Source organism: Rhineura floridana, chromosome 1 (genome assembly GCF_030035675.1).
Source record: "Rhineura floridana isolate rRhiFlo1 chromosome 1, rRhiFlo1.hap2, whole genome shotgun sequence".
NCBI classification, from domain to species: domain Eukaryota; kingdom Metazoa; phylum Chordata; class Lepidosauria; order Squamata; family Rhineuridae; genus Rhineura; species Rhineura floridana.
The window spans coordinates 161,211,512-161,237,378 of NC_084480.1; the positions used below are offsets into that span (position 1 = coordinate 161,211,512).

The window sequence follows — 25,867 nt, forward strand, 5'->3', positions numbered from 1 at the left end:
TACAGTCATCTAATCTGTAAGTCCCCAAGGCATGGATGGCAGTGGCCAGGTCTCTCTTGTTCCTGGAAGGGCATAGCTGGTACATTTACCATCTAAATGCTTCTGGCTACCAGTGGCATGTTGACATCCAGGATCACCACTGGATTAAGGAGAACGCCTAAACTACTAATGTGATTCTTAAAGGGGCAGTGCAACCCCGTCCAAAACTGAATACATCTAGAGAAAAAATAAGAACATATACACAATTACTCAGCACACCTCAGGTAGGTGTTGGTTGCTAAGACAGGCACGAGAGTCTTACTTGGTTGCATTTCCAAGCAACATCAAGAATACAGACAGACTAGTCAGAGACTAAAATTATGTCCATATAGTCATGAAATCATTATCCTATCATAGGATTTTAAAGAGGGTTCCACTGTGAGTTTACAGTCCATGTGGCTTCCTGAGGCAATCCCATTCTGGTTCTCCAGGGCAGGAGGACATTAAAAGCAATTATTTCAAATGTTAAAACCCACTTAACCTGTGAATTCCAGTGGAAGCTAAATCCCAGGGCCCTGAGGCCACACCCACCCCAGATAGGGTAGACAGCTGCCTGTTCAACTTGAAATCTCTGTGCGTAGGCCCAGAGAAGTGGAGCCTCTGGGCACAGAGGGATGGAGCTGTCCTGCATGTCTCCTTCAGTCAACTAAACGGGTGGCTGGTCTCAGAAGGCCTGCCTGCAACCTTTCCAGTAGGATGTGGTTCACATACCAGTTGAGCTCTAACTCTTCCTACAGGTGCTGGGTGTTGTGATAGGAGTCGGGCTTTCCATGCTGTTTCTTGCTGCCTTGATCCTGATGCTGATACGCCGGTTTCGCCTTCAGAGTAAGTTCCTTTTCGCTATAGGAAGTGGGTGCATCATCCTAGAGGACAGCTTTTTGCTGAGGTGGGGCAAGTCTTGGCCTGCTGAGCTTCTGATGTTTTGTGGCCTCCTTCCTACCTTCCTTGCAGAGGTTCAGACCCAGGAACAACCCAAATACCGATTTCGCAAGCGGGACAAAGTGTTGTTCTATGGACGAAAGATTATGCGCAAGGTATTTGGGAGGGGGGCATGGGGCAGTTGTGCTGGGTTGGGGAATGACTTCTTTGAGCGAGTTGGTTGATTTAGGCATCGCACATTATGTCTCAGTGGATGGCTTACATTCATCCCAGAGCTCACTTGGGCTTTATGGATTCTGGATTGGGCATCATGATTCTGGCCCTCAGGAACATACCTGGACAGTTGGGAGAAGGGTTGTTGAGGATCTGTGTCTGGCTGGGCGAGGATCAGCCCCTCCCTGTTGGTATTTGTCATGTGGCTACTGAGTTACCCGCCAAAGGAAAGAAGCTGATCTGGGGGGAATGGCCTTTGGGAGACAATCCTATAACCTTCTTTGAGGTGTCTTGATCATGGCCAGTGAATGCACATAACAAGAAACCTGCAGAGGGGAAAGTTCTCTCATGCAGGGTGAGGTTGCTGCATGGGTCCTCCTCCTGCTTACCACATCTCCTCTCTTGGCAGGTTTCTCAATCCACATCCTCCCTTGTAGACACCACTATTTCTGCGTCTCGTCCACGCATGAAGAAGAAGCTTAAGATGCTGAATATTGCCAAAAAGTGAGCAGATCAGCCAGAGCAGAGCTGAGATAGACACAGTGGGCTTGGGGCAGTCAAGGGAGGATAGCAATTTGGAAATGAAACATGGGACCTATTCTGAGTGGGTGAGAGAATCCAATGCCACTTTTAAGCCTCTAAAGCTGGTGCATTCCTCACAGAGCATAAATGAGTGTGGAAGGATGATGGGTGTATTGGTTGCTTACTCGCTTTGGGAGGGGAAGAGGAAGGTGGCTTGTGCTCCCTCCTGCATGGGAGCATGTCTCATTCTTTGCAAGAACTGGTTGGTTGGCTGATTGGGTGAACTGTCTGAAGTATCTTAGACTTTTCTTCCTGTGCTCAGGATCCTGCGTATCAAGAAAGAGCTGCCAACCCTTCAGCTGAAGGAGCCACCCCCCTCTGTCCTAGAGGCTGATCTCACAGAGTTTGATGTGGCCAATTCTCATCTCCCCTCTGAGGTGCTCTACATGCTGAAGAATGTGCGGTGAGTACATGCATTTGGGGCCTAGATGGAAATCAAAGGAAGCCAGAGGAAGTGCCTTGGCGCCTGGTACTATAACAAAACAGAGGGTGCCTCTGCTCTGCCAGAGAGTCACAGTCCTGTTTGAAAGATCCCAACTCTTCTCACGAATGCAGGAAGGAAGATGATAATGGCTTTCAATGAATAGATGCCTGAAACTGGAGAGAGACTATTTCCCACCTCTTGCCAAAACTATTTCCAGTCTGGTACTGCAGATTAAAGTAATAACAGGGGTAGCCAACATGATGCCCTCCAGATATTGTGGTCTACAAATCCCATCATCTCCAGCCGGCTAATAACCAGGGATGATGGGAGCTGAAGTCTACAACATCTCAAGGGCACTGTGTTGGCGATAACGTTCCCAGGTTAAAAGTTTCCCAGCACTGTTTTCCTGTGTTTATATTCCAGCAGCATCAGTAGCACAGAACATTTGGGGCTGCAGTTATTGGCTTCTTCTCTCCTACTGTCCAAAGAATCCAATGACAAAGACTGATTGGAAAAAAATAAACATCTTACAGTGCACAGAAATGCCTGGTGGGAAGGTAGGGGATTCAGACAATGTGAGTGCTGGGTGTGAGGGATTACATGAGATGAGATGTTAACGTGCATCACAACTGCCACTGTGCAGTTGTTGTTATCGGTGTGTCACCACACCTCATAGAGAAGGTGCACATAATCTCTCCATGAAACAGAAATTGTGCTGGGGTTCTTGATAATAAATCCTCTCCCCAGCTCCTTGGGGCTCTCTGCTGCTGCCATTCATATCTATTATTTTATTTATTTATTTATTATTTCTGACATTTATACCCTGCCTTTCTCCCACCATGGAACCCAAGGCGGCATACATGTGGTTCCCAGGCAGTCTCCCATCCAGGCACTGACCAGACCCAGACCTGCTTAGCTTCAGCAAGGTGGTGGCCTCGTGTGCCTTCAGACCATAGCCTGGGACCATTCTTATGGGTCCTACAGCCAGCCCAGAGAAAATAGCCATTCTTCTCCCTCAAGAAGTATGTTGGGCATTAATGGGGGGATGTTGTGGGTGACTGTGCCCTCTCACTCCCCCCTCATAGGGTGCTGGGCCATTTTGAGAAGCCCTTGTTCCTGGAGCTGTGCAAACACATGACCTTCCAACAGTGCCAGCAAGGCGAGTACGTCTTCCGCCCAGGTCAGCCTGATACCAGCATCTACGTAGTCCAAGATGGGAAGCTGGAGCTCTTCCTCTCTGAACAGGTGAGGGGAGAGAGCTCAGTCAGGCAAGACTGCATTATGCCCTGCCGTGCAATTCACAGGGCAGGTGTTGGATACGGTCTGGTGTTCCTTGTGGCAAGAAACAAACAGATCTGGAGAAGACCAGTGCCAAGGTTGTCTGCAGCTTCCATTTGCTTGCGCTGGAGACCCTGATGGTGGTTCAGGCTCAAAACCCAGGGTGGGGAGAGTACCTCCCTTTGAGCACTCTGGCTGACTTTGACCGTGACTCGCCAATGACAAGTATTTCTGTTTGATTCAGGATGGGAAAGAGACCCTTGTGAAGGAAGTGTTCCCAGGGGACAGCGTGCACAGTCTTCTCAGCATCCTGGATGTCATCACGGTAGGACCCTATTCCTGACAGACCTAGGATTGTTGGAATCATAGATACGGAAGAGACCTTGGAGGTCATCTAATCCAGCCCCTTGCTCAGTGCAGGATCTGCAGCTACAGCAACTCTGACAGATATGTTGTCCAGCCTCTGCTTAAATACTTCCAGGGCAGAAGAGCCGACCCCCTTCTTAGGCAGCCTGTTCCACTGGCAAATGACTCTTGTGGTTACACAGTTTCTTTTAAAGTTTAGCTGCAATTTCCATCCATTGGTTCTAGTCCTGTCCTCCAGGGCAGCAGAGAACAAGTCTGCTCCATCTTCTGCATGGAAGCCCGTCAGATATTTGAAGACTACTATTATGTATTACAAGCCACAACCCCTTTTCTCCTCTTACCTCCCTGTGCTTCGGGATTTTCAGCCTCCCTGGCTGTTAGCTAGATGCAGCTTGGCTCAGCCAGTCCTAGTTGTGGGCTCTAATTGCCTCCTTCTCCCATCTCTGCTACTCCCTTCCCAGTTTGCCTCATAGCTTGGACTGAGGTGGCAGGGACTGGTCCCCAGGCTTGTATCAGCCAAGCCACCATTATCTCTACTGTAATATGTAACTGGTGGAGCAGAAGGATCTGGATCCTTTTAAGTCAGGGGTGGTTAACCTGTGGCCCTCCAAATGGTGCTGTGCTCCAGCTCCCATCAAGCCTGGCTATGGACCATGCTGTCTGGGGCTGATGCGAGTTGGAGTCCAACGCATCTGGTGGGCCACAGGTTCCTCTCCACTGTTTTAAGTGATTAGCTTCTGATCCCAAAAGGGCTGCTTGCAGCAGGTAGATTGAATATGCTTCTGAGAGTAGCTTTCCAACAGGGTCACCAACGGCCGTACCGGACAGTCTCTGCACGAGTGGCTGAGGACTCAACGGTTCTGTGTCTGCCAGTGGAGGCCTTCTTAGCTGTCTTTGAGAAGTACCCTGAGAGCCTTGTCCGGGTAGTACAGGTGAGTGCCTGGCCATCCAGGTCAGAGCCTGTGTTTCCAGAGTGGTCTCTGTCTTTCTCTCTTTTTCCTTCTGTACCTCCCCCCCCCATCTCCTTTCTGTGGTCCCTAGTTTGTGAAAGTAAATTGGCCTGGCTTATGTGCACATCTACTGACCTCCAGACTGTGGTGTCCAGGGCTGTTGAGTCTACAGTATTTCACATAACTTGCCATGGGTGGGGGTTGCTGGGTGGAGGTATGTTTGTGTAAGTCCTTGACCCTTCCCATGACTGGCAGAAGCAGCAAACAAGGATACAAACTTTGGAAGAAAAGGGGTCATCTGCATCTTCTCTGTGTAACATTTTCAAGACACCTCTGAAAACAGTCAATAAAGGCACACCCAGAAACTTCACAGCTGCTGGAGGGGTTTATCCCTCTGTGTTTCCCCCCTCAGGCATGCAATTACCCTTTAAGATTTGACCAATCCAAGACAGAATTGTGGGGCGCAGTCGTTCCTGTAACATAAGTGGCCTCCACCAAGTCCCTTGAAAAGAAAGCCATGATGGAAAAAAGGTTTTTGCCTGAAACCATTCCACCGGTCCCATAAGGACTGTGCTAAAGAACTCCACTGGACCCCACTGTAAGGACAGATATTGCCCCTCATGAGGAACATGTACACCTGCTGCACCCCGCAGGCCTCAACCTCTTGGCCACCCTCCTACTGACCTGCTGTCATCGCTGCTTTCCATTTCAGATCATAATGGTGCGCCTGCAGAGAGTCACCTTCTTGGCCTTGCACAACTATCTTGGGCTGACCAATGAGCTTTTCAGCCATGTGAGTTACTAGCTGTATCCTGTCCTACCCTAATTCTACCTTCTCTTTCTCCCGCTAGAACCCGCTTTCAGTGCTAGGACTCAACCCTTGAATGAGGGAGTAAATAATCTCTGAGCAGGTGCAGAATGCATTCCCCTCACCACTGTATGTGATTAGGGGCAGGAGCTTTCAGGCTAGCAGATGGGATTTTCAAGGACAAGAAGCTCTGGCAGGCAACCCTTCTCCCCTTCCCCTCTGCCCCTCCAAACCTCCCACCTGCTTGTGTGATGAACATGGGTTTCTTTCTCACCCCCAGGAGATGCAGCCACTGCGACTTTTTCCCCAGTCAGGACACACCTCCCGCACCAGCCCTGTTCAGCACAGTAAACGTGTCATCAGCGCCTCCTCTGTTGAGGATGCCAAGGATAGTCCTGGGCGGCAGACGGATGCTTCCCCGAGGGACCAAGGTAAGGGAGTCTGCCTTGGGCATTAGCTGGCTTCTCCATGGGGAGGCAATGGGGTGGCTTCTCTGCTTCTGCAAATCTGGAGCTCTGCAGGCCCCAGCTGCCAAACACTCCGTTCATCCCCAGCTGGCCTTCTCTCCCTCACTGCAGGTGAGGTGAGGCTTGTAAGGAGTGGATGCAGCCAGCCATCCTGAGGAAGAAAACAAGGGCTGTTCGTGGAATCACAATTGTAGTTGTGGGGGGCGGACAAGGACCGACAGTGTTTGCCCTCATGTCAACCTTACCCTGAGCAGCTGGATTTGATTCCTTCTTAGTGGACACACACACAGCTCTAGCAAGTATCTGAGAGCATTACCCCCCAGGTAGAAATCTCTCCTGGGAATGACTCTGTGGTTCATGATATGTGTGAGTTTTGTGGTCTGGCTTGCCTCTCATGGATGTGGAGAGAGTGTTTACTGTGCCTGGTGAGTGACATCTTCTTATACTGCCAGATGACCCATTGAAGCCAGGTTTACCGGAACCACATCCTGCTCCACTGTTGAGTCGTTGCATCTCCATGCCAGTTGACATCTCAGGTAAGTCTTTCTCTTGGCACCTTCTCCCTTCCTGCTGAGATGCAGCATCCATGGGCCTTGGGCAGCCCACTCCATTGCTCTAATGACCCCCAGGCTCTTTCCTCACCCAGGGATCCAGAGGGGCCCCCGCTCAGACTTTGACATGGCTTACGAACGAGGCCGCATCTCAGTGTCCCTTCAGGAAGACAGCTCTGTCTCACTGGCTGGCTTTGCCCGGGTAAGTATCTGCTGACTGGGATGCTAAGCTGGTGCATGTGGAGTGAGCCTGCTGACCTAGACACCCAGGGAGGAAGAGAGGGAGGACGTCTGGGCTTGATGTTTGGTTGTCCCTCAGGTTGAGAGAAGGTGGGTTGCCCTGCTCTGATGGAGACTATTGTGCCTGTTAGAAGGGGGTTTCAGTTCTTTCTTCTTGTGAAAGCCCTCCCTGCTAATAGCTTCTTGTCCCTTCTGCCTCTCCTGAGCTTCTCTTGTCACCATCCTTGGCAGTCAACCTCCCATGAGCCCCGGGAGCGGAAGTCTGTGACAGTGGAGGAGCAGCCATCTGGGATCTACCACTACAACTACTGTGAGGATGACTCAGCAACAGGCGACTGCCCCTTTGGGCCATACCAAGGCTGCCAGACCAGTGCCATCTTTGAGGCTGCCAAGCGGGAGCTAGTCAAGCTCATGAAGATCGAGGTAGAGGCCTTCTGGGCTCCAGCGGGTGGGATTCCTGCAGAAGTGCCCTCCCTTTCACTCTGCATAAGAAATGAACGTGGTCAAGGCAAGAGGAGGATTCTTATGGCAAGTGGCCAGGGAGAGGAGAGAGCCTGCCTGTGCGGTGTGCCTCTGAATATCAGTTGCGGGGGATCACAAACAGGGAGAGTGCTGTTGTGCTCAGGCCCTGCTGGCAGACTGACTTCCCAGTGGGGCATGTGGGTGGCTGCTGTAAGAACAGGATGCGGGACTAGTTGGGCCTTTGCTGTGATCCAGCAGCCAGGTTCTCATTGTGTTCTTATGTAACTTGTTTGGGACAGGTGGTCAGTCCTGGGGCTTCTCCTCTTGTTCTTCCTCTTTGCTTCCCCTTCCACCGAACCTGAGCAACTCCCATGGGCAAGAGCAAGGCCAAGAACTATTGCTGTCTATGTTGTGTTAGGGAATTCTGCACTGCACATTTAAGTAACTTCCAACCTGTTTATTCTTGATGGCTCCAAACCGCTCATCATGCCATTCAGCATTTAAAAAGGTTTGTTTTTGCAAGTCGCAACAATCCTAATTGTCAGTGTTTTTCCCATTTCACATATGAGGAAAACTGTGGCCAAGAGCAAGTGACATGCCCAGAGCTCCACAGTGGACCATTTTACATGATATTCCAGACGTGTGGAAGTTGCTGACAAATGTTGCTGAATGAGAGGGGGCTCCACAGTGAGTGGGTCGTGTTCTGTCCCCCTTGTTATTTAATATATATATGAAGCCACTGGGAGAGGTTATCTGTAGTTTTGGGGTTCGATGTCACCAATATGCGGATGACACCCAACTCTACTTTTCTTTTCCATCTAACGAAACTAAGGAAGCCGTCAAGGTTCTGAACCGTTGCCTGGTATCAGTGATGGATTGGATGGGAGTGAACAAGCTGAAATTAAATCCTGACAAGACAGAAGTGCTCCTTGTCAGTCAAAGGGCGGATCAGGGAATAGGGATCCAACTTGTGCTGGACGGGGTTACACTCCCCCTGAAATCACAGGTTCGCAGTTTGGGAGTTCTCCTGGACTCGGCCTTGAACCTGGAGGCACAGGTCTCGGCTGTGGCAAGGAGTGCCTTTGCTCAACTAAGATTGGTACGCCGACTGCGCCCGTTCCTTGACCTGTCAGACTTGACTACGGTGACACATGCCTTAGTTACATCCCGATTGGACTACTGTAATGCGCTCTACATAGGGCTGCCCTTGAAGACTGCTCGGAAACTTAAACTGGTACAAAGAGCTGCAGCCAGGATGTTAACTGGAGCTGGGCTCAGAGAACATACAACCCCACTGTTGTACCAGCTCCACTGGCTTCCAATCTGTTTCCGAGCACAATTCAAAGTGCTGGTTTTAACCTATAAAGCCCTATACGGCTTAGGTCGAGGCTATCTGTTAGATCGTGTCTCCCTCTATGACCCTGTCCGAGCTTTGAGATCATCTGGTGAGGCCCTGCTCACTATTCCATCTTTCTCACAAGCTTGCTTTGTAAAAACACAAAATAGGGCCTTTTCAGTGGCTGCCCCTAGATTGTGGAATTCCCTCCCTAGCGAGGTTCAACTGGCTGCCTCACTTTCATCCTTTTGTGCCCAGGTGAAGACTATTTTATTCAGACGGGCTTTTAACTAATATTGTCATTTTTTAACTTTTACTGATTAATCTATTTTTAATTGTTTTAAATTGTATATTACTTGTTTTTAATTGATTATGGTTTTTATTTGTAAGCCGCCCTGAGTTCCTTGGAAATAGGGCGGGGTATAAATATTTTAAATAAATAAATAAATAACACTATATACAGATGGTTATCATATGGATTCCCTGAATCACTTGATGTTTCAGCACTTCTGGTGCTTCAGATTCTTGCATGGATTCTCCATTACTGCTATACAGAAGTGTCCATGTGGCTGGTGTAATGTGAAAACCATTATCTCTCAGATCAGCGACCAGTTCTTTCAATTGGCACAAGTACTCAGGACACCAATCCACTGTCCTGTCCTATTCCCCCACTCCCTGTAAGTAACTAGGAATGGACAGAACAGTCTGTTTTTGGACTGTGTCAGTTTAACTTGTATTTGTTTATAAGCCCATTCCACCCCATTAGCACATTAATCTGCAGGATATTTTTAATGCACACAAATTTGTATTTAAATATGGATTTAAATACACACTTTATCAAAACATAAGCATTTATACGCATATTTTATCTCAGTGTAGGCATTTCTAATTGTGTTTTATCCTAAATTGCACATTTGAAACTCCTTAGTACTTGAGCTTCAATCCTAATTTGCTTGCACAAAGCTAATGCAGAATTTATATTGATATATTTATATGTGAGCATTCACTTCTGATTTGTTTGAGGTTATACAATAATGAGCATACATCTTTCCATCAATAGACTGTTATCCCACACTTTTTAGTGCATTTCCCTGTCCCTCTCCTAACTCTAAAAAGTCAGTGTTTTTTTTAAAGTGGCTTTGTTGCAACACAGCAGTTTAATCTACTTTCATTGCATAAACCTAAATTTCTGGTATGCAGTTAAATCCCTTCCACTAAACAGTGACGGACTGGAGCCAGTCAAGAACAGTGATTGCAAGATTCTTAAATGTGTGAAATCGGAAGAACAATTATGTTCTGGTTTGTAGATTAGTCTGGGATGAGCCAATCAGATTAGTTTGCTTTGAAATTAGCAAAGATTAAAGTCCTTATGCGTGACATATACTTTTGGGATCAGGACTTACGTCCAATTGCTTCAGGTTCGGAGCCTTTGTGTCCTGTGAAGGAGGTGAGTCTCAGCGCCTTGAGAGGAAAACAATTCCCAGGGTCTTTGAGGCAAGCCATGATGGCTAGACTGGTTCCACATTAGCTTCATTTCTTGTGTTGATGTTCCTTTTATTGTACTTGGGGGAGAGTCAGTGCAGTGTTTGCTGTGGCAATCAGATCAAGGAGCTTTCAGAATGCTGATTTTCCCACCTAACCCAGCAAGTTGTTTTGCTCCTTAGCCACTCCATCCTACTTCTGCTGCTGTGGGAGCTGGGCTTCATGTGGGCCTTGGCATGCTGAGAACCTGGCTGTGCGGTAGGGTTGGTAGCTGGCCTAGTGCCTGCCTTCCTTGCTCTTCCAGGTGCGGGGGACTCTTGCTCCTTTTTCCTGGGCTTAGCCCCACAACCCTGATGGGACAAAAAAACCCCGCCCCCATTGCTACCATGCTCTTGTTCTTTCCAAAGGACTCTGCCTTGCTGAATAACCGGGTGTTGCTGCATCATGCCAAGGCTGGCACAGTGATTGCCCGCCAAGGAGATCAAGTAAGTATTATGGATGGTGCAGGCAAAGCAGTCTGGCGCAGAGGGAAGTGGATGTGACAACTGTAGGCGGGCCGTCCCCACACACACGTGCGCACTCAGACACACCATAGTAAGAGAACTCAAATGAGCAATGCAGGAGTGGAAAATGCTTTCCATTTTCTTTCCCTTTTTGCATAAAATGGTTGCCTGTCCTCTGAATCCATTGATGCTGCTCTTTCTGTGGAGGAACATGATTTCTAGCAAATCCTCTCCCCCCCCCCAAAAAAAGACTCTTCCGTTCTCCACACCCTCCCAGTTTCTTCAGCCTCTTTTAATGTGATTTGTCTTGTAGACCCTTAACTGTCTGCTGAATCTTTTCCAAGTTTTAGATGCCATGAACAGGACAAGAAGCAATGCTATGGAACTCCAGGCCGGCAGACTTAAGTTCAAAGTGAGGAAAGGCCTCCCGGCTCCAAGAGAAGCTGGCCAGTGGCTGGGGGGGGGGATGCGTAGGCTGCCAGAAGGAGGCTGGAAAGGCTTCTGAGGTTGTGGTTCTTCTTAGGTGCTCCTAGGGCTTGTGGTTGGAAGAGATGACCTTAAAGGACCTTTCTACTGCTAGTATGAATTCATTTGTCAGGTGCTGTGTTATGTACCTCTTGAACTAAATTGACTCACAATTGGCAATTAATAAGATGAGATGACCACTTGTGAGCAAATTAAGGGACTCAAGCACATCACAAAAGTCTAAGGTTGTTGGGAGATGAACCCAGAACTTCGTAGTCTGTGACTGGCACCTAACCTAGCAAGCAATCCAGGTGTGGAAGAAAACAAGGATATGGAACATCATTCCCTGTAATTGGCAGACAGTCTGGACTGGCAGTGCTTGACTCAACGACTAGGAGCCTGACATTCTAATTTTGCCTGGTTAATAGAGCAGAGCCACCTGCCTGTTGTCCTCCAGGTTTTAGCTCTAGTTACCATTCTTGCTCCAACTCTAGTTTCAGCTCAGGACTGCAGGGACCAGGAGCAGAAGGCTCAACGCATGTAGATCTTATTCCTGGCACTTTTTCCACCAGAAGCCCAAATGCAGCGACTGCCAAAGAGGAAGAATGTTTATATATATTCAGTTGCTTGAATTATTGGTGGTTCAGCTTGTTAGAGTTTCCTTCCACCCCATCCCCTCTGTTTCTAATTCTGTGTTTTGCTGCTGTGCCATGGAATTTAAAGCACAGCTTCTTACAGAGAATCAGGTATTTTTGTTAGGGACTAGAAAAAGAGGGGAATAAATCAGGAAAGGGCATGAGAACTGGAGGAAGAGAAAGGGAGTGGAATGCCTGCTGGCTCCAAAAGTATTTATTGCTGCCATCAAAATGCCCATTCCTGAGTTTTTAACATGGTTTCACATTTTGACAGACAGAAACCTGCTTAAAAATAAAACCTTTATAGTAATGGTTATTTCTAGACTTCCTCTGTTGTGTTTTGTGCATGCATATCCACAGGCTCCCTGCTTATTCCTTTTCTCTATCCAACCCAGCAGTGAGCCTTTTCCCTGGGGAGACGCTGCTCATGCTGGTCTCTCTTGACAGGATGTCAGCCTGCATTTTGTTCTGTGGGGCTGCCTGCATGTTTACCAGAGGATGATTGACAAGGCTGAAGATGTGTGCCTCTTCTTGACGCAGCCTGGCGAGATGGTGGGCCAACTGGCCGTGCTCACTGGAGAGCCACTGATCTTCACCATCAAGGCCAACCGTGACTGCACATTCCTTAAGATCTCCAAGTCTGACTTTTATGAGTGAGTGCCACACTCACATGCGGACACACGCTTTGTCACACAGTGGCCACTGTCTGTGCCTGGCCACCCATCATTGCTCACTCCCCTGCTCTCAGCAGTGCTCCCTATGTGCTGGCTAGACACTCTTGTTCTCCTTGCCTGAGCCAATTCTTTCTCCTCTGCCTTGTGATCTCAGGAGAGTCGCGGGGGGAGGCAGAATGGAGAGAAAGAAGGCCAGAGTCCATGTATTGTTTCAATATGGTAATATGGAGGAGGAGTCAGGAGGAGAGGCCTCAACATATCCTCTCCCCCACCCCTCAAATATACATTTCTTTAGTAGCAAAGCAGCCACTAAAAGTCCTTCATGTTTCAACCTTGCTGGCTAATGTCTTAGGGAATTAGCTGGGGTGATTAAAACTGGTGCAGCCACAGGGGCACCACCATGTGGGCACACCCAATTTCCCACTTGTAGCAGCTCTCTTGGAAACACCACAGCAGCCTTCCCAACCTTCCCCACATATTTTTAATTTAATTTAATTTAGGATCATTTCTACACCTTTTAACATTAAAAAATCTCAAAGCAGTGTACAGTAAAACGTAAATGTACAATAAAACTATCCATATAATCTAGCAAAAATCACATCAAATAATTAAAAAAATAGAATAGGGCATCATAAAGTACAAAAGGGCAAAAGCCAGCTTTAGCAGTCAGGGAAAAGCTGGGGGGGGGAAGTGCTTCTTCAAAAGAGTCCAACGACATCTGGGACCCACATTTGGGGAAGGCTATTCTGCAGTTTCAAGTAACTAGTCCTGGTACATGAATTGGGCCTTGCCATGATCCCAAGCAGTTGTTCAGCTAACCTGCTACTGGCTGTGCCTTTTCTGGGTCCCATTCTGGGGTGTATTGCAGCCCTGCCACTGGAGATGCTGGGGCCCCAACTGGGGCCTTCTACTGCATGCTAAAAAGCATGTCCCCTGCCACTAACCATTGATTCACCCCCACTCCAGGATTATGCGGGAACAGCCAAGTGTGGTCCTGAGTGTAGCTCACACTGTGGCAGCCCGAATGTCTCCTTTTGTGCGCCAGATGGACTTTGCTATCGACTGGATGGCTGTGGAGGCTGGGCGGGCCCTTTACAGGTAAGGGCCAGGGACTTATCCCTACCCCACTTTCCCATCTTATGCCAGGAGTCTCCTGTTTCCTGGGTGGGACTCTGAACTTATCCTGCACCTTGGGAATTCTGGGCCCTTCCTCTTCCTGTCGCTTCAGTTTAGTCCCTTCGGTCAAAACTGGGGGAAGGGGGATAGAGGCAGGAGCGTCAGTGGTTGTGCCCCCTAAGTGAAGTGGGGGCTTCTTCTTAAGGATCCCCAGTGGACGGACATATACATACCCACCCACATCATGACTCTCCCACCCAAATAGCTTTCTCTGATGATGGACTTTGATGGATATCAATGCCTAAGAAAGGTTGGGGTTTGACCAATGTTTCCTCCTCTTTCCCTTCTCTCAGGCAGGGTGACAAGTCAGATTGCACCTACATTGTGCTGAATGGCCGGCTGCGCTCTGTAATCCAGAAGGGCAATGGCAAGAAGGAGCTGGTTGGGGAATATGGCCGTGGGGACCTCATTGGAGTGGTGAGTGCTAGTCAGGGAAGGATTCCCAGAAAGGGCATGTGGGGTGGGTGTGGGTGGGGAATGCTGGCCTGCGCTGTGTACTTGGCTGACGTAAGCTACTGCATAAATGCAGAATGCTTTTGCTGCAGGATGCAGTCAACTCCTCCTTCAGATATTGGTAGCTTGTAGGGTTTGCAGACCATAACTAAGGAGTGAGACCAAACTGTGCCCACATGCTGCTCCCCCCTTGCTACTCCTTCCTCTGGACAGACAGTGAGTAGACAATATGGGTGTGAGGTCCAAGGCAGGAGGTTATCCTTGGGTGAAAAGCTCTGGTAGATAGGCTGGAGAACTGGAGCCTCTTGGGGATTCTAGGAGTTGGACCAGAGAGACTCCTGGTACCGGTAACTATTGCTTGTCAACAGAGAATTTAAATACTGCCAGACTCCACTATTTCCAGCATGATGTGAAGGTGGCTGAAAGCAGACCTCAGTTCTGGCAAAGCATGGGGACTTGCAGGGAATTCTAGTTTCCTTACAGAAGCAGATCCTCCTCCTGAGCTATTTAGTGCTTTCAAGGCTGGCCCTGGGTCCCAAGAGTGGTTCTTGGGAGACAGTGCTCCCCTTCATTCTTTAATGCTGGACTTAAAAGTCACAAGATCAGGCTCTCACTCTAGCCTAGTCTTGAACAATCACACACAGTGAGCATCTTTGTTTTTGCCCAGTTGTGGTTCCTCCTAAATGTCCGTAATCATTATTGCCAAAATATTGTTTGGCATGACCCTGACATCCTGAGGAGCTCATCCCTTTCATGCCAGGAATCCTGAGATGTGGCCCACATCACCAGAAGTGACCTAATGTGCCCCACCTGTTGTGTCTTCAGGTAGAAGCCCTGACCCACCAAGCCCGAGCCACTACTGTTCATGCTGTAAGGGACACAGAGTTGGCCAAGCTCCCAGAAGGGACCCTCAACAACATCAAACGACGGTATCCTCAGGTGGGTGGTCAGGAATTCTGTGCTTAAGAATTACCAAGTTCTGATTTTGAGGTGAATTATGCAAGTTGGTGCACAAATAAGTGGTCCTTTAATTGTGCAACTGGTTTAAGAAATTATTTCAGCAGAATTTGGAGTATGTGTGTGATACCCCTTAAACACATGAAATAAATGTTTGGAACAGCAAAGAGGGCTTATAAATAGACGTAAACTCTTGATATAAAGAATGCAGCGATTAAAAAAAACATATCAAAACTGAAGCCATGGTCAAGTATATTTCTAACATCCACAATATCATTTTAAATGGTTGGCGCCCAAAATATGTACTGACATTTTTTAGAAACCCCATAATGCACAGGAAAAAAGAGATACTCTACTACTTGACATTTGTTGTGATTATAAAACTTATTGGATGCTGTCAGTTTGTTCTTCTGACTGCAAACTTTCTGGGCGATTTTTAAAAGAAAAGTACAGTTTGAATGGGATGCTGGTCCTGCTGCTCATTTAGCCTTAATGGCATTAATCCTGAGCTTCCTGAATATGCCAAGAGATGCTGATGAGACCCATACATCCGAATGGCAAACCCTCATATTGCAGAGTTTCTGTTGGACTGCTGTCAACTTCCTTAGTTGCATAGCAGAAAGACACAGAAGCTTACACACACACAAACACACACTATATCGTGACAGGATAAGTGGGGGCAGCCAAAAAGAAGATGCTAATTCACACTTAGTAGAATAATATTTGTATGAAACATCTCAGCAAGCCAGAGTCATAGCCCCGTAAAGGACATCCAGAGGGCATGCTACCAAAGGATGCACTTGAAGAGTTTGCTCTTAAGCACTGAGGGAGGCTGGGACAGGAATGATGGCATTCAGGGAGCATTTTGTCTTCAATGTGGGTAGGAAGATGTCATTTTTTTTATGGAGGATTGGATGAAGGAGTATCCTGTGAGTTTCAAGCAGTGAAGTGGCCTGGCTAGCCGTCACTCTCTTGCACATAGTCCCTCCTTTGCTCATATTGCAGCCAACACTTGGCTCAAGACACCACAGGTGGTTGCAGAATTGTGTAGTGCTCAAGAGCTGGTAACAACAGCTCAGGAGCTTGACTAAACTAAGCAGCCCAGAGATGCTGGCTGAGTCCTCCCTTTGGTGCCTCGTTGAATGTCTCCACTTGTTTCTGCCTTACTCAGATTGTCACCCGCCTTATCCACCTATTGAGTCAGAAGATCCTGGGGAACTTGCAGCAGTTGCGAGGCCCTTTCCCAGGTAGGAGTGTTTCACTTCAGGCCTTTACCAGCCTGCTGCTGTATTGTGATTTCAAAGAGTGCCCCAATGGGTGAGGGAATGGGCCTGTTGTAGTATGTAGAGTCCTGTTCTCAGGCATATGGTGCCTGTGCCAGCCACTTCAGGATCGTGTTCCTCGATGACCACTATGTCACCCTTGTAGGTTCCGGACTGGGCATAGCCCCCAGCTCAGAGCTGACCAACCCTGCCAGTAACCTCTCAACTGTGGCTGTCCTTCCAGTGTGTGACGATGTCCCCACGGCAGCCTTCACCCTGGAACTCAAGCACGCCCTGAATGCCATTGGTGAGCCCAGCCATCGCTCTCTCTCCTTCTGTTCCTTGGCCCTGGTTCTTCAGTCACAATTAATTTTCTTCTGGCTTTGCAGGCCCAACCCTTCTGCTCACCAGTGACATCATCCGGGCTCGTCTTGGGGCCTCAGCACTGGACAGGTAGGGGATGTGTGGGTCACGATGTAAGGATGTGTGCACAGGATCTGAAGGCAGAAATGTTATAATCACCAGATTCTTGGAGGGATTTTGAGTCAAGAGGAAAGCTGTGAAGCTTCTTTAAGCTGTAGAATAATGACAAAAGTTTGTCATTAATTAGTTTTTCTAGGTTCTCTGCATCTAAAAAACAAAATTGTCCAGAACATCAAGATTCTGTGATCAAAAGAAATTATGCATGTTAACATAATTAATTAAACCTATTTCCCCCACTCGACGACATCCTCCAACACTGGGCAGCCTAGCCCCTACTGACGGGGACCTGATCTGTAGAGAGCAAACAGACTAATTCTTCCACTTCCTACCATAATTTATTTATTTATTGAATTTCTTAGTTGCGCATCTGGCTGGCTATCCAGCCATTCTGGGTGACGTACAAAATAAACATTCAGATACATTAAACATTAAAAATCTGGACACAAGATAATAAAATCTAGCCAACCCCAAAAGCCTGCCTGAAGAGCCAGGTCTTCAAGGCCTGGCAGAAACTCATCATGGAAGGGGCATGGCAGAGAGAATTTGGGAGGGAGTTCCACAGGGTGGGGGCCACAATTGAAAAAGCCCTCTCTCTAGTCCTCACCAGTCTGGCTGTTTTGACTGATGGGGTAGAGAGAAGGTCTTTTGAGGCTGATCTTGTTGGGCGGCATAGCTGATGATGCTGGAGGAGCTCCTTCAGATAGACTGGGCCAAAACCGTGTAGGGATTTAAAGGTCAAAACTAACACCTCGAATTGGGCCCGGTAAGCAACTGGTAGCCAGTGCAACTCTTTTAGCACTGGAGTTATGTGATCTTGCCGGTGGCTGCCTTTAATCAGGCGCGCCGCCGTGTTCTGTACCAGTTGTAACTTCCGGACCGTTTTCAAGGGTAGCCCCACGTAGAGCGCATTACAGTAGTCTAGGCGAGAGGAGACCAGGGCATGTACCACCAATGGGAGCAGGTGATTGGGAAGGTATCTTGAATTGGCTGTATCTGCTAACCAGCTACAGGCTGTGTCCCACCTCCTGGCCCGGGGTTTGCTCTGCTGTAAGAGAGGCCCACTCTGGTGCATGGCTGTACTTGCTTCCTACAAGACATGGGAGCTGGCATTGGACACAGGGCTGCCTCCGCTGCTCAGGGAGGCAGGCTGGCAGTTTTACCTGTAGAACTCAGTGCCTCAAACCCTCTGCATTGCAGTGCTTACCGTCTGTCCATCTCTTGGTTGCACTGAACTGTGACCAGTCAAGATACAGTGGCATTTTAATAGTTATAGGATTACTATGGTGGTGATAAATAGATATATATGAGCGTAGAAAGTGTGCATTATACCAAGCCAGACCAGTGGTTCATCAGGCTTTGTATCGCCTACACTGACTGGCAGCAATTCTGCAGGGTTTCAGGCAGGACTTTCCCAGTCCTACCCGGAGAATGAACCTGCGGGTGCTGCACCACTGAGCTGGAACTTACCTTGTCAGCTGAGACAATCCTTGTGTTCAAGGTGTTTTATATGTAGTCCCAGACTCATGATCAGCACGCCCATGATGGAGTATTTCTTTTGAGTGCCGTTTCTTTGGGACTACAGAAGGCATCCGACCAGGACATCTCCTCCAAACAAGATGCACCGAAGAGGGGGAGGGATCCCAGAGAGCAGCTTGCTTAGCAACTGTTTGTAACACTCCCCCAACCCCATGGAGGAAAGGGAGTAGGGCAGCAGGCTATGCACTTTGGAGGGTCAATAGGGACAGGGAAGAGAGAGGTGTAGGGTTGATATTTCTAGACATTCTCCATCTCCTTTCCTCATCTTGAGTACTAGCTGGTGAGGATACAATGAGACAACCCATGTCTTCCCTTCCCCTGCCCCCTCCTAAGCATCCATGAATATCGACTGTCTGGATGGCTAGCCCAGCAAGAGGACATCCATCGCATTGTGCTGTACCAGACTGATTGCACCTTGACGCCCTGGACTGTGCGCTGCATCCGCCAAGCTGACTGCATTCTCATTGTGGGTCTGGGGGACCAGGAGCCCACCCTGGGCGAGGTAAAGGGGATTCTCATGACAGGTGTGAAATTGGGCCTGGGCAATGGGGCTCTCTCTGCTGATACGGGAGGCGATGGCTTTTGATGAGGACTGTGAGGGAGCAACAAGGGATTGATCAGCTGAAGCAAGAAGTCCAGCTTCCCTGCGCTGTGACGAGAGTCAAGGCCATGGTCTCAGCGGTCCCTTTTCTGTGTTTTGCCCAGTTAGAGCAGATGCTGGAGAACACCGCGGTGCGGGCCCTGAAGCAGCTCATCCTCTTGCACCGTGAAGATGGCCCCAGTCCTGCCCGCACTGTAGAGTGGCTCAACATGCGCAGCTGGTGCTCAGGACATCTACACATCAAATGTCCCCGTAGGGTCTTTTCCCGGCGCAACCCTCATAAGCTGGTACCTACTGACTCTGCTTTGCTCTTCCACTTTTAGCGCTCCATCCCTGCTTGCACCTCCGAAGAGCCTGTCCCTTCATCCCACTTCTCACCGGCAAAGTTTCATTGCCCATTCATGTGAGGGTGCTGCTCCCCATGCTTCTTGAGCTCGCATCCCAAATCTCTATCCCGGTGTGTTTTTTTTCTCCCTGGAGCCCCACTCGCCCTGGCACAGTGTCCCCCTCTCCCCCACCCTCTTCTAGCTTGAATCTCTCTGATGGGCAAGTATGAAGCAGCACAGGCCGCGTTTTCTTCGCTGGGCCCACTAGTAGTGTGTTGGATTGCTCCCCCCTCCTCGACACCTGTTTTGAGTGCCCTTTTTTGGAGGGGAAAAGTTGATACCTTGTAGTAGGCAAACATTCTAGGTTTCTCCTCACAGTCTCGCACTTCTTTGGGGCTGGTGGAGGTAGCCATGTGCCCTTTTTCTGTTTCCTCCCTCAATAGAGAGAGATGTATGAGAAGGTCTTTGCGAAGAATGCCGATCGCCACAGTGACTTCTCCCGTCTGGCCCGAGTCCTTACAGGCAACACCATTGCTTTAGTCCTGGGTGGCGGTGGAGCCAGGTAATTTGCCCCAAAGAACTCGGGGAGTGTTTCTAAGGTGGCAGAAGGGCTTGCCTGTCTCCTGGGCAGAAACGCACTGAAACGGGGAAGAGCCTGGCTGCTTCCTCACCATGTTGCTAAGTCTTTGGGCAGGGAAAACACCTTCTTCTTCTTGCACTCCTATTATGGCTTCCCCTTGATGTCAGAAAAAGTTCCCTTGGCCTAGTGAGGAGCAACGGAGGTGCCACGTGAGCTGTCAGCCACTCTTGGAACAGCAGGGATGGGGGGCAGATGGGATGGCAATGGTCTTTTTTCTTTGGAGGCAGATGTGCTTCAGGTGTGGTTCTTCCCTTTCCTCCAGGGGCTGTTCTCACATTGGGGTGATCAAGGCCATGGAGGAAGCCGGTCTCCCTATCGACTTGATTGGTGGCACCTCAATTGGTTCCTTCATTGGTGCCCTGTATGCAGAGGAGAGGAGTGCGGTGCGCACGAAGCAGCGGGCCAGGGAGTGGGCCAAAGTGAGCAAGTATTGGAACCAGCAGGAAGAGCGTGGGATGGGAATAATAGGGAAAGCAAGGCAAGCAGATACTGTATGTGATTGAGCCTGCCAAAATGCAGGGAACCTAGGAAGCTGGCTTATACCAAGTCAGAACAACAGTACATCCGCCTCAGTATTGTCCACAGTGACAGCAGCTCTGCAGGGTTTCAGATGAGATATTCCTAGACCTAGGTAGAGATGCCGGGGACTGAACCTGAGGCATTCTGCATTCAAAACAGATGCTCCACCGCTAAGCTATGGCCCTTAGCCCAAGCATTTTGGAAGCTTGGAGAGGAGTTCGAGTGTGCTTGCAGGAGTTTCAATCTTCATGCAGTGTAATTTGTTTTAAACTGTTTTTAGTAATGTATTTTATATTGTTATGACTGCCCTGGGGCCTACTGGTGAAGAGCGGGTAATAAATTGAATAATAATAATAGCGATGATGATGATTGCATGAGTTTCTACCTGGCCTGCCTGGTCTTGATTGAGGGAATCACTGGTGGGTAGAGGCAGTTAATGGAAGGCCAGGGGAAAACAATCTCCTTGCTCGCTAACTGGAAGAATAGATGTAGAGTCCAGAGTTTTAGACAAGGTGGATTCTCTCTTCCGAGAGTTTTATCTGTGTATTTAATAACATGTTTTCCTCAAAAGTTAATATCAATACATAAGATGAAATGAAAAATAAACTGAATTGGGAAGCGAGAATATATAAAATAAATGAAAACTGGCAAAACTGTGACAAGGAATATGAGTGAAAAAATACTAATAAATAATAGAAATGGAAATGCATTGAGAATATGCCACATTTCCCGTGGATTATAGTCAAATCCTGGATTGGCCTCACTAACAAATTAGCCAGTATATGCAAATCCTAAACACAGTGCTTGAAACTGGCTCCCATTGAAAGCAGTGGGATCACTTAAGGGATCAAGGTATTTAGGATCCGGGTGGAAGTTCTTGTGAAGCTCCTACAGAGAGGATCTCTGGCAGAGACAAAGAGGCGGTACCTATAGACCAGCAAGGGACCAGGCTCTTGGAGGCAAACCAGGTGTGAAAATGAAAATAATTGAAAATGAATGAATTTCGCTGATCATTTCCTAATAGCCAAACGTGGTTTGTTTATTTCTTACAAGAAGCATGCTGTCATTTCTTGCTGGAATGTTCATGTAGACTAGACTTGTCACAATCATGCTCTCACCCATCTTCCATGTTAAACCTTTTATTGTGAATCAGCTTCTTTCTCTTTCCCACCCAGCCCTTGCAACATTGTTTAATACAGGCTACCTGTTTAGCTAAACTTCCCTCTCAGCGAGGTCCTTGCCTGTATTTTCAGAGTTGCTTCCCTGGTGGCAAAATAGAAGCCTGGCGAGAAGGAAGCCCATTACTAGAGACTTGGTGGGGCTGAACCGCAGTCCCTTTAGCAGCCTGTTATCATCTCATGCCCTCCCCCACCCCCGTTCCAATACAGTTCTCTGTCCTTTCTATAGAGCATGAATTCGGTGTTTGCCACAGTGCTGGATCTCACCTACCCAATTACCTCCATGTTCTCTGGCTCTGCCTTCAACACCAGCATTCATAAGGTGTTCCAGGACAAGCAGATTGAGGTATGCCACCAGTGCCCCTGTGAGGGGGAGGTCTGTTTCCTCATGCTGCAGTTGTGATCTATGTCCCTGCAGCTACAGCTTTTGGAGTCAATGGGCTTTTATGTCTAATGAAGGGCCTGTACCAAAATGCAGAATTTGAGATTTAGTGGTGCAGAATCCATCATTCTGGGAATCTCTGTTGTTGTTTCTCTTCATAGTTGCAGATAGCAGCTGCCATGTTACATTTCTGATGCCAAGTGGGGCAATAGAGCTTCAGTGCTCTATGTCATGGGTGGGGCGAGCCCGTGAGCCAAATGCAGCCCACCTCTGGCCCCAGGCAGTGGCCCACTAGCCCCCACAGCTTTATCTCCCAATCTGATCAGGAGATAAAACCCTCTTGTCTGTCCTGTTTTGTTCAAAGCAATCAGAATGCTTTGTTTCCCTATCAGTAGATAAAAAGATCCCTCTGGCTGCCCTTTCAGAGAGAATTGCTAAAAAGCAGTCAGAGGGATCTTTTATCCCTGATTTTAGCACAAAACACCACAACACTCAAATCAGAGATAAAGTTTCCTGCCTGTTAACTTTAAGATGAAATGTAGCATTTCCCCCCACCCCAGTACTGGAGTGGATGTGTATGGAAATACTGCCTTGTTGCACAAATCCTTCTGGGCAAAGTAAAAAAGCAGGATTTCCATCAACTCCAACCTAGCAGTAGAGTGAGGAGATCTGGAAATGCTGATTTGGGGTGTGTGTGTCTCTGGGTGGGTGTTTGCTTGTGAAAGTGTATGTATGAGTGTGTGACTGTTGTGCATGTACATGAGAGAGCACAAGAGTGTTCGATGAAACTGCATCTCTGGTGAGTACATGGTGCATGTGTGTACTGAATGTGTGGTGCGTGTGTGTGTGTGGTCTCCATGTTCAGCATGTGTGGCATTGATATATTGGCCACGCCCATTGCTGCTGGTGCATTGGGCCCCTCGAAGGAGTGGCTGACCATGAATTCAGTGGTCAAGGTGAGAAAAGGGCTAGCCACCCCTCCAGCCATAATTCTACAGAGTTCCACGTGGTTAGCAGAAATAGAACAAATCAAAGAAACATGATAAATATGTGTAAATTATTCAGGCTGCAGAAGTTGGCTTTCATTGCTACTGAACTCAGGTGAGGGTGAATGTACATACCTGTCTGCACTGTAGAGGCATCTTTCTTTGTGGCTTTCCTCTCCCCCATCTCTTGAAGATCAAGATAAATCCTGTGTGTGTGATTTCTGTTCCAATCCACTATGTCCTCTACAGGATCTTTGGCTCCCATACTTTAATGTGACAACAGACATCACAGCCTCTGCCATGCGAGTCCACAAAGATGGTAAGTTGCATTTCCTCTTCCAGCATGTAGGGCTTGACTGACCCTTGGGTTCAGCACATACACACACCATGCCCCTGAAGTTCAGCAGTGGCCTGTGATGCCCAGACCCTCATGCCCTTGGGTCCCCTAACTGGAAGGAGATGGAACTCATGCTTTAGGGAATGGCAGAAAGAGGAGGCCCCTATTGTGTAGGAGATTATGAGACTGAAAACGAAACAGGTGTCTCCAGAGAGCCCTGGGTGCCTGCTCAAAATAGGTCTCTTGCACTGCGGTTTAGTTCCATTCTTCAATTTTGGTTCCGTGTCAGATAGTCTGGAGGGAAGGGCACATCCAGTTGCCCACATCCCCTTCTAAGGACTGTAACACTCAATCTCTAATACAGGAAGAGGTCGAAGAAAAGGCAGGTGGTACCTTTTTTCCATTCTGAGACATCCCTGTGCTTCCTGTATGGTCCACCTCATCCCTCAGTGAACATAACCATGCAGACGTACCCTTAGAATATCCTGCAAAATTCCAGGTCCTCAGGTTAGTGGGATACTAAGGTGGAGGCCTGTTGCTGCATTTTACAGGCACAGTGCCCAGCTGAGAGCAGGTTGTTTCATCTGCCCCTAAAAGCATACAAGGTTCAGATGCTTACCTTCATTTCCAACCCCACTGACAGCAGCCGTCTCCCCTTTCACAGCCCGTACAAGGCTCTTTTCAGAGCAAAAACTTGATTTTTTTAATTGACAATTTGAGGGGGCACAAAAAAACCCTTTTTGAGATCTTGGCATCACAGCACAGGGACCCACACGAGTGGTCTTGTTGATTTAGGTACCCATCCAAATCTGACTTGGGTCTCATGATGGCTAGCCTTTACTTAATACCCAGGACTTGGTTAGTGATGAGTCATTAATATCGTACCTTTCTGCAGAGGCAGCTAGAGAGGGACAGAAAGAAACTAAGGGGATCCCTATTTCCTTGGGGTTGAGCAATAGCTTTTTTTTTTTTAGGGGTGAGGCACATTGAGTGGGTTCCATTCCTTTGGCTCAAAAGGCAAAGTTGGCAGAGTGAAGAGAGCCCTTTGTGATCCAGGGTATCTCTGCATTGCATGCCATGTTTCTTCTGAAAGTAGCCTATCCCTTCCCTAGCTAGCCTTGGGCCTGCCTTTCCTTGTAAAATGTCTGCTCTTCACTAAACCCACTAACTGTACCTCATTTGCTTTGGGTTCCCATGTACTGGAGCAGCCAGCCTGAAGAGGTGGGTTTCCAAGCAAGAGAGCCGCACTGGGTAGAGCTGTCCCATCCCTGGGGATGTTGCTAGTCATTTCCTACAGGTTCTATAAGGGGGGGGGAGCAGTCTTGTCCAGTGAAATGTAATGAATGAATGAGTTTTGAAATCTGCTTCAGAGGGGGATGGATTGTGTCTGGGGTAGAGAAGGGAGGTGGGTAGGTTTTGCTGTGTCCTCTGATTGCCCCACTGGCTATTGCAAGCTTCAGATCTCACCTGGGACATTGTCAGCAGCCGTGCCCATCTGCAGGGCAGGGGCTGGGGAGGCTGTAAGTGCCTGGCTTTCTTCATTCTCTGCCCACTTTTCTGTCTTTCCTAACACAGCTAACCCCTTTCCCCCACCCCCAGTTAGGCAAGGGGTGTGTGTGTGTTTTCATTCCAAGGGAGCCAAATCTTTCAAACTAAGGTGGAAGGCGGGGGGGGGGCTTCACTGCAGATTCTCTGTCACCTACAAGAGAGGCTAAAGAGGAACATCTGAAAGTGAGTGTACTATACTCTGCTCTGAATGCCAGTCTTTTGGGTGTTTAAAGTTCCAGCATTTACCATGGTGCTGCTCCAATGATAAATTGTTTCTGGTCTCTTCCGTGTTGTGGTCTAGGAGTGGGAAGCCAAGCAAGGGACGGGCAGTTGTGGTGCTTTGCCTGCAACACTTCTGTTGCCAAGAACTACAACGCTCAACCAAGGCCTCCCTCATTCCTCTTCGTAAGTCCACTGGGAGCTTCTCCTACTGACACCCTGTTGGAATGAATGGTTAATCTCTCTCTGGTTGTTAGATTGTTGCATTAGTGGACTTGTATTTTTAAGCTATTTTAATTGTTCATTGCCCAGAGAACCCTGGTTAGGGATAGCTGATAACTACAATAAATAAATAAATAAATCTCACTTCAGCTCCCCTTCCTTTCAATGCGGGTATGCGGAAGAAGTTCCTAATCATTTTTGTCCCCTTCCTGCTTCTTCTGATCCAGGTGGCCTCCACTGTGGTTTCATAGTTAAGGGCTGCCTGGCTTCCAGGTGATCTGGGATCCAAAACCAGCCTATTTTGGAACTCTGCCATCTTGCTTTCTTGGTCATTGTGTCTCACAGAGGGCTGCATGGAAGACACTCTGCCCCATGCATTGTCCCATGCAGTGGGGAAAGTCTGGCCTGCAGGCCTGATTAGGCCCACCATACCTCACAGGTTGGCCCTCAAAGCCATTGTGGTGATAGCCACACCCACCTTTGCTGCACCTGAGATCTTATATAATGTCAGGCCAGGAGAGTACAAAGAAGGCGTGCCTCCTTTGCAGGCAGAATGTCGTGGTTTTTGAATTTGATGCCTTTTTCTGATGTCTTCCACAACAGCGAGAGGCAGTAATGGCCACTAACTTGGATGGCTTTAAAAGAGGATTAGACAAATTCATGGAGGACAAGGTTATCAGGTGATCAG

General features: G+C 48.3%; 1 protein-coding gene across 23 annotated transcripts in view; it reads left to right on the top strand.

Moving 5' to 3' along the window:
- PNPLA6 (patatin like phospholipase domain containing 6) overlaps positions 1 to 25,867 on the top strand; it is a 57,047-nt gene that overhangs the window by 12,520 nt on the left and 18,660 nt on the right. For 17 of the 23 annotated variants that reach the window (XR_009757660.1, XM_061582732.1, XM_061582742.1 and 14 more), the window contains 26 exons: positions 777 to 864; positions 991 to 1,073; positions 1,541 to 1,635; positions 1,976 to 2,116; positions 3,223 to 3,382; positions 3,660 to 3,740; positions 4,585 to 4,713; positions 5,444 to 5,524; positions 5,820 to 5,970; positions 6,459 to 6,542; positions 6,653 to 6,759; positions 7,029 to 7,220; positions 10,485 to 10,562; positions 12,128 to 12,333; positions 13,321 to 13,452; positions 13,824 to 13,947; positions 14,809 to 14,922; positions 16,112 to 16,187; positions 16,369 to 16,509; positions 16,592 to 16,655; positions 18,555 to 18,723; positions 18,927 to 19,109; positions 19,592 to 19,710; positions 20,051 to 20,207; positions 21,715 to 21,831; positions 23,103 to 23,172. Coding sequence is in view for 21 of the 23 variants with exons in the window: in XM_061582732.1 (XP_061438716.1) it covers positions 777 to 864; positions 991 to 1,073; positions 1,541 to 1,635; positions 1,976 to 2,116; positions 3,223 to 3,382; positions 3,660 to 3,740; positions 4,585 to 4,713; positions 5,444 to 5,524; positions 5,820 to 5,970; positions 6,459 to 6,542; positions 6,653 to 6,759; positions 7,029 to 7,220; positions 10,485 to 10,562; positions 12,128 to 12,333; positions 13,321 to 13,452; positions 13,824 to 13,947; positions 14,809 to 14,922; positions 16,112 to 16,187; positions 16,369 to 16,509; positions 16,592 to 16,655; positions 18,555 to 18,723; positions 18,927 to 19,109; positions 19,592 to 19,710; positions 20,051 to 20,207; positions 21,715 to 21,831; positions 23,103 to 23,172 (3,142 nt within the window). In the remaining 2 variants the exon portion in view is untranslated. Of the gene's footprint in view, positions 1 to 776; positions 865 to 990; positions 1,074 to 1,540; positions 1,636 to 1,975; positions 2,117 to 2,619; positions 2,695 to 3,222; positions 3,383 to 3,659; positions 3,741 to 4,584; positions 4,714 to 5,443; positions 5,525 to 5,819; positions 5,971 to 6,458; positions 6,543 to 6,652; positions 6,760 to 7,028; positions 7,221 to 10,484; positions 10,563 to 12,127; positions 12,334 to 13,320; positions 13,453 to 13,823; positions 13,948 to 14,808; positions 14,923 to 16,111; positions 16,188 to 16,368; positions 16,510 to 16,591; positions 16,656 to 18,554; positions 18,724 to 18,926; positions 19,110 to 19,591; positions 19,711 to 20,050; positions 20,208 to 21,714; positions 21,832 to 23,102; positions 23,173 to 23,554; positions 23,720 to 25,039; positions 25,144 to 25,867 lie in introns of those variants that run through there. The other 6 variants (XR_009757666.1, XM_061582780.1, XM_061582801.1 and 3 more) reach the window with 3 other exon arrangements.